Source organism: Kogia breviceps, chromosome 18 (assembly GCF_026419965.1).
Source record: "Kogia breviceps isolate mKogBre1 chromosome 18, mKogBre1 haplotype 1, whole genome shotgun sequence".
Lineage (NCBI taxonomy): Eukaryota > Metazoa > Chordata > Mammalia > Artiodactyla > Physeteridae > Kogia > Kogia breviceps.
The window spans coordinates 56,785,670-56,802,719 of record NC_081327.1 but is presented as its reverse complement, the minus strand read 5'-3'; the positions used below and the strand labels follow the sequence as shown (position 1 = coordinate 56,802,719).

The 17,050-nt window shown below is 45.0% G+C and overlaps 1 protein-coding gene across 4 annotated transcripts in view; it reads left to right on the top strand.

Moving 5' to 3' along the window:
- The window catches only part of KLHDC4 (kelch domain containing 4), a 46,702-nt gene that overhangs the window by 20,512 nt on the left and 9,140 nt on the right, over positions 1–17,050 (top strand). For 3 of the 4 annotated variants that reach the window (XM_067018412.1, XM_067018411.1, XM_059045928.2), the window contains exon 6: positions 15,757–15,849. In XM_067018412.1, the coding sequence (XP_066874513.1) occupies positions 15,757–15,849 (93 nt within the window). Of the gene's footprint in view, positions 1–13,421; positions 13,604–15,756; positions 15,850–17,050 lie in introns of those variants that run through there. The other variant, XM_067018413.1, reaches the window with a different exon arrangement.

Here is a 17,050-nt window from a genome sequence, read left to right as displayed (position 1 = left end):
TACCTTGTTGGAAGTAGAATTGGAAGCAGACCTATCCGTGTTTGGAAGGAAACCTGTCTCCCAGGTTGTACTTGTAAAGTGTTGCGAGAGACAGTTTCTCAGAAGGGGCTTGTCGCTCGCGCGGCCCGGCGGCGCTCTCCTCACGCACCTTCTCTGCTGCGCAGCTGTGCCTCGTGGCTTGTCTCCTGGGCACCCGGTCCCAGGACGTGGAAAAGTCGTGCCAGCCGCTTCAGCCTGTGGGGTGGGGCAGCTCCGAGGAGAGCGCTGCTCTCACCGTGCCGACCGCACAGGCAGGGTCGGTGCCCAGTGACGGCGTGAACCTGCGGTGGCGACGGCATGGCGTGGCGCCGAGCCTCCTCCTGAACCTTGTCCGTCTGGGATTTTTATCATGAATTCGAAAAAGAAAACATGCTTACTAGATTTGTGGGTGATACACAGCTAGGAAAGGACTTCCCGGTGGCACAGTGTTTAAGAATCCACCTGCCAATGCCGGGGACTCGGGTTCGATCCCTGGTCTGGGAGGATCCCACATGCTGTGGAGCAACTGAGCCCGTGCGCCACAACTACTGAAGCCCGTGCCCCTAGAGCCCGTGCTCTGCAACAGGAGAGGCCACCGCAACAAGAAGCACGCGTGCCGCAAGGAAGAGCAGCCCCCGCTTGACGCAACTGTGGAAAGCCTGTGCGCAGCAATGAAGACCCAAGGCAGCCAAAAAAAAAAAAAATTAAAAATAAATTAATTTTTTTAAAAAACTAGGAAGAAAAGCAAATAAATTGGTTGGCAATTCAGCATCCAAAATTATCTTTGTGGACCAAATCTAGCAAGAGGAAATTGAAGTGGGATAAGTTTTCCTTGTAGGTTGCATATAAATGTAGCATTTAAAAAAGCTGCCCTTGCTAGAAGAAGAGAAGTATTTAGTAAGTTGAAACGCGGGCAGTCATCTACATATGGTGAGGCTACTCCAAGACTGGTGCTTAAAGATCACATTAGCAGGATGTAGTCTTGAGGAATAGGAACTGGTAATTTTGGGCTGACTTTCCATGGATGAGTACCATGGTTGGTTTGGATGACACGTTAAAAGGGAAGTTAATACGCTGAGGGCGTTAGGAGAGAGAGACTAGGATGATCAAACAGTTCAGGAAAGGCGAGAAGAATGGAATCTGTTCTAGGTTGGAATAAGGGAAGTTCCTGGAGGTCCTCATAGCAGTGCGTGATGCGGTGTTCATGTGAGATTTGCTAGTGGGGAGACGCTGGGTTGGGCAGCTCAAGCTTCTCTTTCCTTTTGAGAGTCTTTGTGTTGTATTTTTTTTAGGGCACCTGGTTTGCGGGAAAGCTTTGTGGAAATAAATGGAGAATAGTGCCTTGTATAGAGAAGTGCTGGACTGGGCAGCTCAGGTTGTAACCATCTTTTGCAGCCTTGACTTCATGGTTGGATTGTGTAGGTGGGAGAGCCAGATTGAGATAGCACCAGTTCAAAACAAGGTGAGCAGAGGCACCTGGTGAGTGTGCCCGGGTGACCACGTCAGCTCTTTTTACATCAGGTTGTTTCCTTGCTGCTGAGTTTTAAGAGTTGTTTGTGTATTTTGGATAATAGTCCTTTATCAGATGTGTTCTTTGCAAATATTTTCTCCCAGACTGTGACTTTTAATTCTTTTGATACTATCTTCTGCGGGGCAGAAGTTTTAAATTTATAAGTCCAGCTTATCTATCATTTACTTTACATGTAGGCCTGTGATCCATTTTGAGTATTATCTGCGAAAGGTCTGTGTTCAGGTTCATTCTTTTGCATGTGGATGTTCAGTTGTTTCGACACCATTTGTTGAAGAGACTGTCTTTGCTCCATTGTATTGCCTTTGCTCTTCTGTCAGAGATCAGTTGACTGTATTTATGGAACTCTATTTCTGGGCTGTCTGTTCTCTTCCATTGATCTACCTGTTTACTCTTTCACCAACGTCACACTGTCATGATTACTGTAGCTTTATAGTAAGTCTTGAAGTCAGGTAACATCAGTCCTCCAACTTTCTTCTTCTTCTTCAATATCGTGTTGACTATTCTGTGTCTTTTGGCTTTCCATATAAACTTCAGAATTTGTGTGCTGATATCAATGAAATAATTTACTGGGATTTTGATTGGAACTGTTGAATCTATAGATCAAGTTGGGAAGTACTGACACCTTGACAATACTGAGTCTTCTTATCCATGAACGCAGAATGTCCCTCCATTTACTTAGTTCTTCTTTGATTTTCTTCATCAGAATTTTGCACTTTTCCCCATATAGATTTTATATATATTTTGTTAGGTTCACACCTAAGTGTTTCATGTTGTAGTGCTAATGTAAACAATATGGCTTTCAATTTCAAGTTTCACTTGTTCATTGTTGGTTTATAGGAAAGCAATTGACTTTTGCATATTAACTTTGTTGCCTACAACCTTGCTATAAATGCTTACTAATTCCAGAAGTTTTCCTGTCAGTTCTTAAGGATTTTCCACATAGATGATCATGTCATTCGTGAACAAAGAGAGTTTTTTTTTTTTTTTTTTTTTTTTTTTTTTTTTTTTTTTGTGGTACGCGGGCCTCTCACTGTTGTGGCCTCTCCCATCGCGGAGCACAGGCTCAGCGGCCATGGCTCATGGGCCCAGCCGCTCTGCGGCATGTGGGATCTTCCCGGACCGGGGCACGAACCCGTGTTCCCTGCATCGGCAGGCGGATTCTCAACCACTGCGCCACCAGGGAAGCCCAACAAAGAGAGTTTTTAATCTTTCTTCCCAACATGTATACATTTTATTTCCATTTCTTGCCTTATTGCATTAGCAAGAACTTTTCAGTACCAAGTTGAAAAGGAGTGGTGAGAGAGAATATCCTTACCATGCACCTACTGTTAGAGGGAAAGCCTCAAGTTTCTCATCATTAAGTATGACTTTAGCTGTAATTTTTTTTGTACATCTTTATCAAGTTGGAAAAGTTCCCCTTTATTCCAAGTTTACTGAGAGTTTTTATCATGAATGGGTATTAGATTTTGTCAAATGCTTTTTTTCAACTGTTGATATGATCGTGTGATGTTTCTTTTTTAGTCTGTCAGATATGATAGATTATATTGATTTTCTAACCTTGAACCAGCCTTGCATACCCGGGATAAATTCCACATGGTCATACTGTGTACTTCTTTTTATATTTTGTCAAGGATTTTTGCATTTATGTTCACAAGAGATATTGGCCTATAGTTTTCATATAATGTCTTTGTCTGGTTTTGTCATTAGGGTAATGCTGGATAGAAGATAGAAGCTATCCTCAGAGAGATTGTAGAGGATTGGTATAATTTCTTCCTTAAATATTTGGTAGATTTCACCAGTGAACCCATCTGGGCCTTGTGGCTTTCTGTTTTGGAAGGTTATTAATTATTGATTACTTTTACTTAATAGATACAGGTCTGTTCAGATTGTTTATTTCTTGTGTGGGTTTTGACACACAGTTGTTTGAAGGAGGTCCACTTCATACAGGCTATCAAATTTGTGGGCATAGAATTGTTCACAGTATTCCTTTATTTTCATTTTAATTTCCATGTGATCTGTAGTGATGTCCCCTCTTTCATTTCCTTTTTAAATAAATGTATTTATTTATGGCTGCGTTGGGTCTTTGGTTTTTTTAAAAATTTATTAAATTTATTTATTTTTTGGCTGCGTTGGGTCTTCATTGTTGCACGCAGGCTATCTCTAGTTGCGGCAAGTGGCCGTGTGTGGGCTTCTCATTGTGGTGGCTTCTCTTTTTGTGAAGCATGGGCTCTAGGCATGCGGGCTTCAGTAGTTGTGGCATGCGGGCTCAGTAGTTGTAGTGCATGGACTTAGTTGCTCCGCGGCATGTGGAATCTTCCTGGATCAGGGCTCGAACCCATGTCCCCTGCATGGGCAGGCGGATTCTTAACCACTGCGCCACCAGGGAAGCCCTCATTTCTGATATTAGTACTTTGTATCCTGTCTCTTTTTTTCTTAAGTTGGCTAGGGATTTATTGATTTTATCAATCTTTTCAAAGAACCAGCTTTTTGTTTTGTTCATTTTTTCTCTATTCATTTCCTATTTTCAATTTCATTAATTTCTGCTATAATTCTTTTTTTTTTCTTCTTCTTCTTACTTTGGGTTTAATTTCCTCTTCTTTCTCTAGTTTCCTAAGGTGGAAACTTAGATTATTGATTTTAGATCTTCTCATATGTTCGTTCAACCCTGTAAGTTTCCCTTTAAGCACTGCTTTCACTGCATCCCACAAATTTTGGTAAGTTGTCTTTTCATTTCCATGTGACTTAAAATATTTAAAAATTTCCCTTGATAATTCTTCTATGGCCTGTGTGCTGTTTAATTTCTACGTTTTTGGGGATTTTCCAGCTATTTTTTTTTGTTACTGATTTCTAGTTGAATTCTGTCGTGGTCTAAGAGTAGACATTATATGATTTCTATACTTTTAATGTTGTTACAATGAGTTTTATGGCCCAGAATGGGGTCTGACTTGGTGAATGTTCTTTGTGAGCTTGAGAAAAATGTGTGTTCTGCTGTTGTTGGACGAAGTAGCCTGTAGGTGTCAATTTTACCCACTTGATTGATGGTTGTTGAGTTCAACCATATCCTTACTGATTTCTGCTTGCTGTATCTTATCCGTCCATTTTTGATAGGGGGACATTGAATTCTCTAGCAGTGATAATGGATTCATCTGTTTTTCCTTGCAATTCTGTTAGTTTTTGCCTCATGTAGTTTGACACTCTTCTTAGGTGCGTACCTGTTAAAAATCGTTATGTATTCTTAGCGAATTGACTCCTTTATCGTTATGTAATGCCCCTTTTATGCCTGACAACTTTCCTTGCTTTGAAGTCTGCCCCATCTGAAATTAATATAGCTGTTGTTACTTTCCTTTGATCATTATTAGCATGGTATATCTTTCTTCATCCATTTTCTTTTTTAAAAAAAATTTATTTTAATTAATTTATTTTTGGCTGCATTGGGTCTTCGTTGCTGTGTGCAGGCTTCCTCTAGTTGGGGCAAGTAGGGGTTGCTAAGTAGCTGTGGCTCATGGGCTGTAGAGCGCAGGCTCAGTAGCTGTGGTGCACGGGCTTAGCTGCTCCGCAGCACGTGGGATCTTCCCAGACCAGGGCGTGAACCCATGTCCCCTGCATTGTCAGGTGGACTCTTAACCACTGCGCCACCAGAGAAGTCCCAATTCCATTTACTTTTAATCCATATATGTCTTTATAGTTAAAGTGGGTTTCCTGTAGGTAACATGTGATTGGGTCTTGTGTTTTGATCCACTCTGATAGTCTCGGAGTTTTAATTGGTGCATTTAAACCGTTGACATTCAAAGTGATTCCTGGTATAGTATCTGCCGTGTTGGTTATAGATTCCCGTTTGTTGCCCTTGTTATTTGTTCCTGTTTTTATCCTCCACCCTTTTTTTTTTAAAATTTTTTGCCTTTTGTGGTTTTAATAGAGCATTTTATAATTCCATTTTCTCTCCTTTCTTAGCATATCAGTTATACTTCTTTTTTTTTACTTTTTTAAGTGGTTGCCCTATAGTTTGCAGTATACATTTATAACTAATCCAAGTCCACTTCCAGATAACACTATACCACTTCACAGGTGGTGTGAGTACCTTGTAAGAACAAGATAATCCTCATTTCTTTTTCCAGTCCCTTGTATCATTCATTCCACTTATATGTACACATATGTGAGTATATATACACACATAAATATATATTCCTTAGAGGCATATACATGTATACACACACAGGCACACAGGCATGGAAGCAAACGTAACTGAGTACGCTGTTGCCATTATTATTTTAAACAAAGTGTTACCTGTTTGATCAGTTAAGTTTCTGACCTATATTGTTTTTTTCCTTTTCTCTAAAGAGCTTCCTTAAACATTTCTTGTAAGGCAGGTCTACTGGCAACAAATTCTCTCAATTTTTATTTGTCTCATAAAGGCTTTATTTCTCCATCACTGTTGACCGATACTTTCATAGAGCACAGAAGTCTAGGTGACGGGGTTTTTTCTCTCAGCACTTGAAGTATTTACGGTCTCTCCCCGCCGGCCTGGATTCTGGGGAGTAGTTGGGCGTAATTGCTGTCCGTGTCCCTCTGTAGGTGAGGTGAGGTGTTTTTCCCCTTGGTTTCTTTCAGGATACTTTCTTTATCTTTGATTTTCTATGATTTAAAAGTGATACACCAAGGTGTCGTTTTTGGCCTTTTTCCTGCTTGGCGTCCTCTGAGCTTCCTGGGTCTGTAGTTTGGTGTCTGAATTTAATTTGGGGAAATTCTCAGTAAGTGTTCTTTCAAATATTTCTTCTGTTCCTTGCTCTCCTCTCCTTCTGGTAGCCGTTACATGTACATCACACCTTGTGCAGTTGTCCCACAGTCCTTGGGCATTCTGTTCTGTTTCTTCCCCCAGTCTTTCTCTCCTTGCTTTTTGGCTTTCAAGGATTCTATGGAGATACCCGCTAGCTCGCTGATTCTTTCCTCAGCTGCGTCCGGTCTAACTACAGGCCCATCAAAGGCATTCTTCATCTCCAGCACTGTGGTTTTCATGTCTAGGCTTTCTTTTTGGTTCTTCCTTAGGACTTCCGTCTCTGCTTACGTTGCCCGTCTGTCCTTGCGTGCTGTCTGCGTTGTCCCTTTGATCCCTTAGCGTATTAAACATAGTTGTTTCAAATTTCTGGTCTAAGAATTCCAGCATTCCTGCCATGTCTGGTTCTGACGCTTGTCTCTTCAAATAGTGTTTTTTGCTTTTAGTGTGCCTTGTCATTTTCTCTGGATTGCGGGACGTGATGTATCAGTTAAAGGAACTGCTGTAAGTAGGTCTCTGGTGATGAGGGGGGAGCGGAAGCGTTCGTTAGCCCTTTGACTGGGTTTAGGTCTCCTAGTGAAGCCTGTGCCTCTGGACCATGAACTTCTCCAGTGTTTCTCAGTTTTTTCCATCCCCTTAGGTGGAACAGGGTGCCTGGAGTGGGCTGGAATTGGGAATTTCTCTTCCTCCAGGTCATTTTGGCTCTGCTAATACCCAGCAGCTTAGGCTGTGGTTAACTAGTTTCCCTCGAGGGCCGGCCTTGTTAAGAACAGGGCTCTGATGTCTCTCAGAGTGGTTCCTTTTCCTCTCCCCCTGCCAGAAGCATGAGGGGGTTTTTCTCTGATATTTACTGTGGGACTTTGGTCGAGCCCCTGGAGGTAAAAACAAATCGTAGAATATTGTGGGTACCCTAGTGATGAGGTCCGCCTGGAGTGTTCCACTCTCAGAGTTGTCTGCACTGAACCTCCAGCTGAACTAGGGTTTCCTGCCCTAGTTTCTACCCCAGCACTGGTTCCTTCCAGGGTTTCTGCTGGTGTGTGTCCCCCCCCCGCCCCGAGCACAGCTCTGTGTCACTGCCCGTCTCTCCAGTCTGTGGGAAGCAGTGTTCCCTGTGTCCTCGCCTCTCTTACAGGTCAAGAACTGTGGATTTTTCAGTCTGTTTAGCTTTTTATAGGACAGAGTAGCAACTTCCAGGCTGCTTATATGCTGAACCAGGAGCTGGGAAGTCCCTGTTCCTGGTTTTTTATTGATGTGTATTTTTATATCTGTTTTACTGAGATACAGTTACATTCTATAAAATGTATACCTTTTATGTGTACAATTAGATGAATGTCAGCAACTGTATATACCTGTGTAGCCACCCCCATAGCCGAGACAGAACATTCCACCACCCTGCAGAGTTCCTTTCCGCCCCCTTTGCAGTCAGTTCCCGCCTAACCTCAGGCCCCAGGCAGCCGCGGCCACCAGAGATGCATTTTGCCCTGTTACAGTCTCGCACAAGCGGAGTCACCCAGTCCGTGCCCCTCCGCCTCCCTGCTTCCCGTGTCCATGATGTGCTGGAGATGGTCCACGCCATGGTGTGTGTCAGTAGATGGCTCCTTTGCACGGCCGGCGCGTGTTCTGTCTGAGGAACACACTGCACCGTGTGTATCTGTTTACTCGGAGCGCGTTCCGCCGCTTCCAGCTTTGGACGGTCATGAGTAAAACTTCTCTGACACGTGGAGGGGTCTGTGTGCACCTGTGGTCCCGCTTCTCTTGAGTACATGTCTGGCGTCACACTGCCAGGCTGTGTGCTGAGTCTGTGTGTGTGGCCGTTGTGAGAAGCTGTTGTCCCGTTTTCACAGCAGGGAGGGGGAGGGGGAGCGGGCTCCAGTGCTTCCTGGCCTCACAGCTCTGGGTGCCACCTTTTGTCTCAGGCCCCCCGGGGGGTGCACGGAGGAGCTCACTTCTGGTATTAAACAGCCGACTTCTCATGACCTTGACCACGTTTCATATTTTTGTCAGTCGTTGGTATGTCTATATATAATTTTTCTATCTTTTGTGAATTTTGTTTTCATATCTTCTGTGAACTTTCTGTTCATACCTTTGGCCTGTGTTTTTATTGGGTTGTTTATCTTACTGATAAGGTAGTAAGGTTTCTTTATATATTCTGGATACAGGTCACTTGCAGATGTATATTTGCAAATACTTCTCCCAGTCCATCACTTGCCGTTTTTATCTTTTAATGGTTTATTTTGAAGAGCTGAAGATTTTTATTTAATGGAGTCCAGTTTGTTAGCTTCTATCTATATCTACTCCAAGGTCATAGAGATTTTCTCCTGTTTTATTCTAGAGTTCATAATAGTTATACTCAGGATGGTTTTGGTAGCTTGTGGTCAAATTTGATGGTACTCAGTAAGTGCTTTCAGAATAAATTGGTGTAAAAAGTGGTTCTTTTTTATTTTTATTTTTTTTCTTTTATAGTGGAGTATAGTTGATTTACAATGTTGTGTTAGTTTCAGGTGTCCAGCTAAGTGATTCAGTTATATATATACATATATCCTTTCTTTTTCAGACTCTTTTCCTATATAGCTTATTACAGAGTACTGAGTAGAGTTTACTGTGCTATACAGTAGGTCCTTGTTGATTATCTGTTTTACATATAGTAGTGTGTGTATGTTAATTGCAAACACCTAATTTATCCCTCCCCCCTCCACGTTTCCCCTTTGGTAACCATCACTTTTTTTTGAAGTCTGTGAGTCTGTTTCTGCTTTGTAGATAAGTTCATTTGTATTATTATTATTTATTTTATTTTATTTATTTATTTATTTTATTTATTTATTTTTTTTGTGCTACGTGGGCCTCTCACTGTTGTGGCCTCTCCCGTTGCGGAGCACAGGCTCCGGACGCGCAGGCTCAGCGGCCACGGCTCACGGGCCCAGCCGCTCCGCGGCATGTGGGATCCTCCCGGACCGGGGCACGAACCCGTGTCCCCTGCATCGGCAGGTGGACTCTCAACCACTGCGCCACCAGGGAAGCCCTGGGATTGTTTTCTTAATTTCTCTTTCTGATCTTTCATTATTAGTGTATAGGAATGCCAGAGATTTCTGTGCATTAATTTTGTGTCCTGGAACTTTTCTGAATTCATTGATGAGCTCCAGTAGTTTTCTGGTAGCATCTTTAGGATTTTCTATGTATATTATCACGTCATCTGCAAACAGTGGCAGTTTTACTTCTTCTTTTCCAATTTGAATTCCTTTTATTTCTTTTTCTTCTCTGATTGCCATTGCTAGGACTTCCAAAACTATGTTGAATAAAAGTGGTGAGAGTGGACATCTTTGCCTTGTTCCTGATCTTAGAGGAAATGCTTTCAGCTTTTCACCATTGAGAATGATGTTAGCTGTGGGTTGGTCGCCTATGGCCTATGGCCTTCATTATGTTGAGGTAGGTTCCCTCTTTGCCCGCTTTCTGGAGAGTTTTTATCATTAATGGCTGTTGAATTTTGTCAAAAGCTTTTTCTGCATCTATTGAGATGATCATATGGTTTTTATTTTTCACTTTGTTTATGTGTATCGTACTGGTTGATTTGCACATATTGAAGAATTCTTGCACCCCTGGGATAAATGCCACTCGATCGGGGAGTATGATCCTTTTAAGGTATTGTTGCATTTGGTTTGCTAGTATTCTGTTGAGAATTTTTGTGTCTGTGTTCATCAGTTATATTGGCATGTAATTCTTTTTTTGTGGTATTTTTGTCTGGCTTTGGTATCAGCGTGATGGTGGACTCAGAGTGAGTTTGGGAATGTTTATTCCTCTGCAGTTTTGGGGAAGAGTTTCAGAAGGATAGGTGTTAACTCTTCTCTAAATGTTTGATAGAATTCGTCTGTGAAGCCATCTGGTCCTGGACTTTTGTTTGTCAGAAGTTTTTTAGTCACAGTTTCAATTTCAGTGCTTGTGATTTGTCTGTTCCTATTTTCTATTTCTTCCTGATTCCATCTTGGAAGGTTGTACCTTTCTATGAATTTGTCCATTTCTTCTAGGTTTTCTATTTCATTGGCATATAGTTGCTTGTAGTAGTCTCTTATGATCCTTTATATTTCTGTGGTGTCAGTTGTAACTTCTCCTTTTTAATTTCTAATTTTATTGATTTGACCCCTTTCCATTTTTTCCTTGATGAGTCTGGCTAAAGGTTTATCAATTTTATCTTTTCAAAGAGCCAGCTATTAGTTTCATTGACCTTTGCTGTTGTTTTCTTTGTCTCTATTTTATTTACTTCTGCTCAGATCTTTATGATTTTCTTTTTTCTACTAACTTTGGGTTTCATTCTTCTTTCTCTAGTTGTTTTAGGTGTAAGTTAGGTTGTTTGAGAGTTTTCTTGTTTCCTGAGATAAGATTGTATTGCTGTAAACTTCCTTCTTAGAACTGCTTTTGCCACATCCCATAGGTTTTGGATTCCCGTGTTTTCATTGTCTTTTATCTCTAGTTATTTATTTATTTACTCTTTGATTTATTCAGTGATCCATTTGTTGTTTAATAACATGTTGTTTAGCCTCCATGTGTTTGTGGTGTTTTTTAAGTTCTTTTTGTTACTGACTTCTAATCTCATAGTGTTGTGGTGGGGAAAGATGCTTGATATGTTTTCAATTTTCTTAAATTCTCCAAGGCTTGCTTTGTGGCCCAGCATGTGACCCATCCTGGAGAATGTTCTATGTGCCCTTGAGAAGAATGTGTATTCTGCTGATTTTGGATGGTCTGATGTGTTACTTATGGCCTGTGTTTCCTTATTGATTTTCTGTCTGGATGATCTGTCCATTGATGTAAGTGGGGTGTTAAAGCCACCTACTGTTACTGTGTTACTGTCAGTTTGTACTTTGATGGCTGTTTGCATTTGCCTTACATGTTGAGGTGCTCCTATGTTTGGTGTATATATATATATATATATATATATATTTACAATTGTTATATTTTCCTCTTGGATTTACCCCTTGATCTTTAGGTAGTGTCTTTCTTTGTTTCTTGTAACAGTCTTTATTTTAAAGTCTATTTTGTCTGATATGAGTATTGCTTCTCCAGATTTCTTTTGATTTCTATTTGCATGGAACACCTTTTTCCATCCCCTCACTTTCAAACTGTATGTGTCCCTAGATCTGAAGTGGGTCTCTTGTAGACAGCATATATATGGGTCTTGTTTTTGTATCCATTCAGGCAGTCTTTGTCTTTTGTTTGGAGCATTTAAACCATTTCCATATAAGGTAATTCTTGATATGTATGTTCTTATTGCCATTTTGTTACTTGTTTTGGATTTGTTTTTGTAGGTCTGTTTTCTTCCCTTATTTTGTTCTCTTCTGATTTGATGACTATCTTTAGTCTTGTGTTTGGATTGCTTTTTTTGTGTGTATGTCTGTTGTATCTATTGTAGATTTTTGGTTTGCAGTTCCCATGAGCTTTTGGTAAAGCAGTCTGTATATTGAATATTTACAAGATTGTTTTAAGTTGCTGATCTCTTAATTTCAAACACATTTCCTATATCCTGCATCTGTACTTTCCTCTTCCCACGATTGCTGGTTTTGATATCATATTTGTGTGTGGGTGATTTCCTACCTTTTCTGTGTGTTCGCCTTTACTGGTGAGCTTTCCCATTCATAATTTTCTTGTTTCTAGTTGTGGCCTCTTCTTTTCTGCCTAGAGAAGTTCCTTTGGCATTTGTTGTAAAGCTGGTTTGGTGGTACTGAATTATCTTAGCTTTTGCTTGTCTGTAAAACTTCTGATTTCTCTTTCGAATCTGAACAAGAGCCTTGCTGGGTAGAGTATTCTTGAACGAGAGCCTTGCTGGGTAGAGTGTTCTTGGTTGTAGCTTTTTCCCTTTCTTTACTTTAAGTGTATCATGTCACTCACTTCTGGCCTGCAGAGTTTCTGCTGAAAAAACCTTATGGGGATTCCCTTGTATGATACTTGTTGCTTTTCCCTTGTTGCTTTTAATATTTTCTCTTCGTCTTTAATTTTTGTCAGTTTCATTAGTATGTGTCTTGGTGTGTTCCTCCTTGGCTTTATCCTGTATGGGACTCTGCACTTACTGGGCTTGAGTGAGTGTTTCCTTTCCCATGTTAGGGAAGTTTTCGGCTATAATCTCTTCAACTATTTTCTTGGGCCCTTCCTCTCTCTCTTCTCCTTCTAGGATTCCTATATTGTGAATGTTGATGTGTTCCATGTTGTCCCAAAGGTCTCTGAGGCCGTCTTTTTTTTTTTTTTTTTTGGTGGTATGCGGGCCTCTCTCACTGCTGTGGCCTCTCCCGTTGCGGAGCACAGGCTCCGGACGCGCAGGCTCAGCGGCCATGGCTCACGGGCCCAGCTGCTCTGCGGCATGTGGGATCTTCCCGGACCGGGGCACGAACCCGCGTCCCCTGCATTGTCAGGCGGACTCTCAACCACTGCGCCACCAGGGAAGCCCCTTCATTCTTTTTTCTTTTTTCTGGTCTGTGGCAGTAATTTCCACCACTCTGTTGTCCAGCTCATTTATTTATTCTTCTGCCTCATTTATTCTGCTGTCGATTCTTTTCAATGTACTTTTCATTTCAGTTATTGTGTTGTTCATCTGTTTGTTCTTTAAATCTTCTAGCTCTTTACTAAACATTTCTTGTATCTTCTCGGTCTGTGCCTCGATTCTTTTTCTGAGATCTTGGGTCATCTTTACTATAATTACTTTGAATTCTTTTTCAGGTAGATTGCCTATCTCCACTTCACTTAGTTGTTCTTTTGGGTTTTTATCTTGTTCCTTCATCTGGCACATATTTCTTTGTCATCTCATTTTGTCTAACTTTCTGTGCTTGTGGTCTCCTTTCTGCAGGCTGCAGAATTGTAGTTCCTCTTGTTTTTGGTGTCTGCCCCTGGTAGGTGAGGTTGGTCCTGGCCTTGTGGAGGCTTCCTGGTGAGAGGGACTGGAGCCAGCCCACTGGTGGGTGGAGCTGGATCTTGTCCCTCTGGTGGACAGGCCCATGTCAGGGGGTGTGTTTAGAGGTGACTGTGAGCTCAGTACAACTTTAGGCAGCCTGTCTGCTGATGGGTGGGGCTGTGTGTGTGTGTGTGTGTGTGTGTGTCCCCCACCCCCGCTGGTTGTTTGGCCTGAGGCATCCCAGCACTAGAGCCTGCTGGCTGTTGGGTGGGGCCAGGTCTTGGTGCCAAAATGGGGACCTCCAGGAGAGCTCACGTTGATCATATTCCCTGGGGCCTCTGCCACCAGTGTCCTTGCCCCCACAGTGAGCCACAGCTGACCCCTGTCTCCCCAGGAGACCCTCCAAGACCCGCAGGTAGGTCTATCCCAGGCTCCTGTGGAGTCACTGTTTTGTGCTGGGTCCCATTGCACACGACATCTTGGGTGTGCCCTCCAGGAGTGTAACCTCTTGTTTCCCCCAGTCCTATGGAGCTCCTGCACTCAAGCCCTGCTGGCCTTGAAAGCCAAGAGCTCTCGGGGCTCTTCCTCCTGAGGCCAGACCCTCAGGATGGGGAGCCCAACGGGGGGTTCAGAATTCTCACTCCTGTGGGAGGACCTCTACCATATAGTTATTTTCCAGTTTGTTGGTCACCCACCTGGCGGGTATGGAGTTTGATTATATTGTGAGAGTGCCCCTTCTACCATCTCGTTGTGGCTTCTTGTCTTTGGGTGTAAAATATCTTTTCTCGTAGGTTCCGGTCTCTTAAAAAAATTATTTGTTTGTTTATTTACTTATGACTGAGTTGGGTCTTTGTTGCTGTGCGCAGGCTTTCTCCAGTTGTGGTGAGTGGGGGCCACTCTTTGTTGCAGTGCACGGGCTTATCATTGTGGTGGCTTCTTGTGTAGCAGAGCACAGGCTCTAGGCGTGCGGGCTTCAGTAGTCGTGGCTCATGGGCTTTAGTAGTCGTGGCTTATGGGCTTCAGTAGTTGTGGCATGTGGGCTCAGTAGTTGTGGCTCGCAGGCTCTAGAACACAGGCTCACTGGTTGCGGCTCATGGGCTTAGTTGCTCTGCAGCGTGTGGGATCTTCCCGGACCAGGGCTTGAACCCGTGTCCCCTGCATTGGCAGGCGGATTCTTAACCACTGCACCACAAGGGAAGCCCTCCAGTCTTTTTTGTTGATAGTTGTTTAGCAGTTAGTTGTGGTTTTGGTGTTTTCTTGAGAGGAGGTGAGCTCAATCCTCTACTCTGCCATCTTGTCTGGCATTGAGGGGTTGCTTTTAGTCTGGATGCTTGCTGCCTCTTTCCTCAGTGTATGCTGGACATTATCCCCTTGATGTGGGGTGTGCAGGTGCGGTGGCCCGTGCGCGTTCCTGGTATGGCGGGAGCAGTGATCAGCGCCCGCTTGTTGGTCTCCCCGCAGTGGCGGCGGCCCCTGAGCCTTGTGGACAGCGGGGGCGGCGACCGGCCCCTGCTCCCAGCTCTCGTAGTGGCAGTGGCAGCCCGCATGCTCCCAAGAGGGCAGAGACAGTGATTGGCGCCTCCCGGCGGGTCTCTTGGTGGTGGTCGCCCACGCCCTCCCGAGACAGTGCAGGCAGCACTTGGCACCTCTTCGTGGGTCTTGTGGTGGCAGTGGCAGCCCGTGCCCTCCTGGGACAGCAGGGGCAGCGCTTGGGGCCTGCTCGTGGGCTTCGTGGTGGCGGCCCGTGCACTCCCGGGACAGTGGGGGGCAGTGCTTCGGGTCTGCTTGTGTGTGTCTTAGCAGTGGCGATGGCCCGTGCCCGCCTCTAGAGCCCATCATGGTGGTGGTGGCTCACGCCCAGCCCAGAGCTCGTGTAGGTGGTGTCCTGTTGACTGAGAGCTCGTGCACAAGGAAGGAAGCTCTTATGGTGGTCCCGCTCCTCTCCTTACGTGCCCCCCAGCAATGGCGCCTGGCCTCTCTGACAGGCCCAGGCTTCTTCCGAGCACACATTCAGTTGCCACAGTCTGGCCTCTTCAGGCGGTCTCTGTGTGCCAGCCTTGGTCCTCTCCCTGGGTCTGACCTCCGAAGCCCAAGCTTCAGCACCCAGCCGCCCCCCGTGCCTGTGGATGAGTGTCTCAGGCTGGAGAGTGCAGGGCAGCTGTACCGACTGTCTGGGCAGGGCGCTCTCCATGTGGCCTTCCGCAAACTGGCTGTTACGCTGTCCTTGGAGGCTTCAAAGCTCCCCGTCTGGCCAGGCTGATCTCCCTGACGATGAGCGGACTTCCCAGGGTGCGGGAACCTTTCCTCCTTCATAGCTCCCTCCCTGGGGTGTAGGTCCTGTCCCAACTCCTTTCACTTTTGTTTCTTTTTCCTTTTGTTCTCCCCAGTTATGTGGAGGTTTTCGTGGGCTTTAGGAAGTCTGAGGCCCTCTGCCAGCACGTTCCGTAGATGTTCCGTGCGAGTCATTCCACTTGTAGACGTATTTTGGTGGGTTTGTGGGAGGAGGTGAGCTCCACGTCCTACTCTTCCGCCATCTGCCAAGCTCCCCTGTTTTTTGTTCAATTTTAGATCACCAGGCGGTCCTTCAGGACGGAGTGGACATCGGATGGTGGCCTGGAAGAGACAGTTAATCCTTTTTGGTGGCTTCCATGAGAGTACAAGGTCAGTACCAATAGGATCATGTTTCCTGGAGCAGTAAGGAGTGGGCTCGTTATGTGAAGAACCACTCTGAGTACACGTGGAAAACGCCGCCCATCCCTGAAATCCAGGGTCAGCGGCTTGGGCAGCTGCAGAGGAGGGCCCTGGGCTTGGTTTAATGCTCTGTTGTCCTTGTCGTGGGATTCTTCATAATTACTGAGCCGAGGTTCCCACAGTTTTATTTTGCACCAAGGCCTGCAAGCACTGTGGCCAATCCTATCTAAGATGGGCTCTCAAACTTCAGCCTGTTGAGAATCCTCTGAAAGGCTTTTTCACCCAGACTTGGGTGGTCTGAGCGCAGCAGGAGCGTCAGGCGTCGTGTGCGACCGGCGGGGCTGCTCGCTCCTTCCACGCGTCCGTGCTTTCTTCCTGCGAACGTCGGGCCCGGCTCTCCGTGTGGAGCGGCTGGGGAGCATCTCTCGTTCTTCCGAGTGATTCTGACCCGAGGCCCCTGTGCTTTGCCCGTGGCCACCTGTGAAATTCCCGTCAGGACACGGTTGCCTCTGTGTCTCTGGCAGAACCGCTGCTTTCCTCACACACCTGCTCCCTCCTCAAGGCCCCATCTCTGTTCTGAGTCCTTTGCCGCTGAAGTCCCAGGAACACTGAGCAGGGCAGGGCCGCTGTGCCTCTTGGAATGCCCCAGCCCTGTGCTCTTGGCTTTTGCTCGGCCTTGTGGGCTCCGGGAGTCCTCCTCTCTCCGTTTCAGGAACGCTTTGCCCCGTCTCTGCCCAGCCCGGGGTCTCCACAGTCCTTGCCAAGCTGTCATATCTCCCTACTGCGTATGCGGGGTATTGGTACACAGTTCATTGTCCCGCTTAAAGCTACACATATAGAAAACGAATGTAATTGTTTGCGAGACTGTGACTGTATAAACTGTGTAAGGATGTATGATGTGGGCTTCCCTGGTGGCGCAGCGGTTGAGAATCCGCCTGCCGATGCAGGGGACACGAGTTCGTGTCCCGGCCCGGGAAGATCCCACATGCCGCGGAGCGGCTGGGCCCGTGAGCCATGGCCGCTGAGCCTGCGCGTCCGGAGCCTGTGCTCCGCAACGGGAGAGGCCACAACAATGAGAGGCCCACCTAGCACAAAAAAAAAAAGGATGTATGATGTAACTTTCAGAATGAAAAGGCTTTCGGATCCAGGCATGTTACAGTGCTTCTCTGGG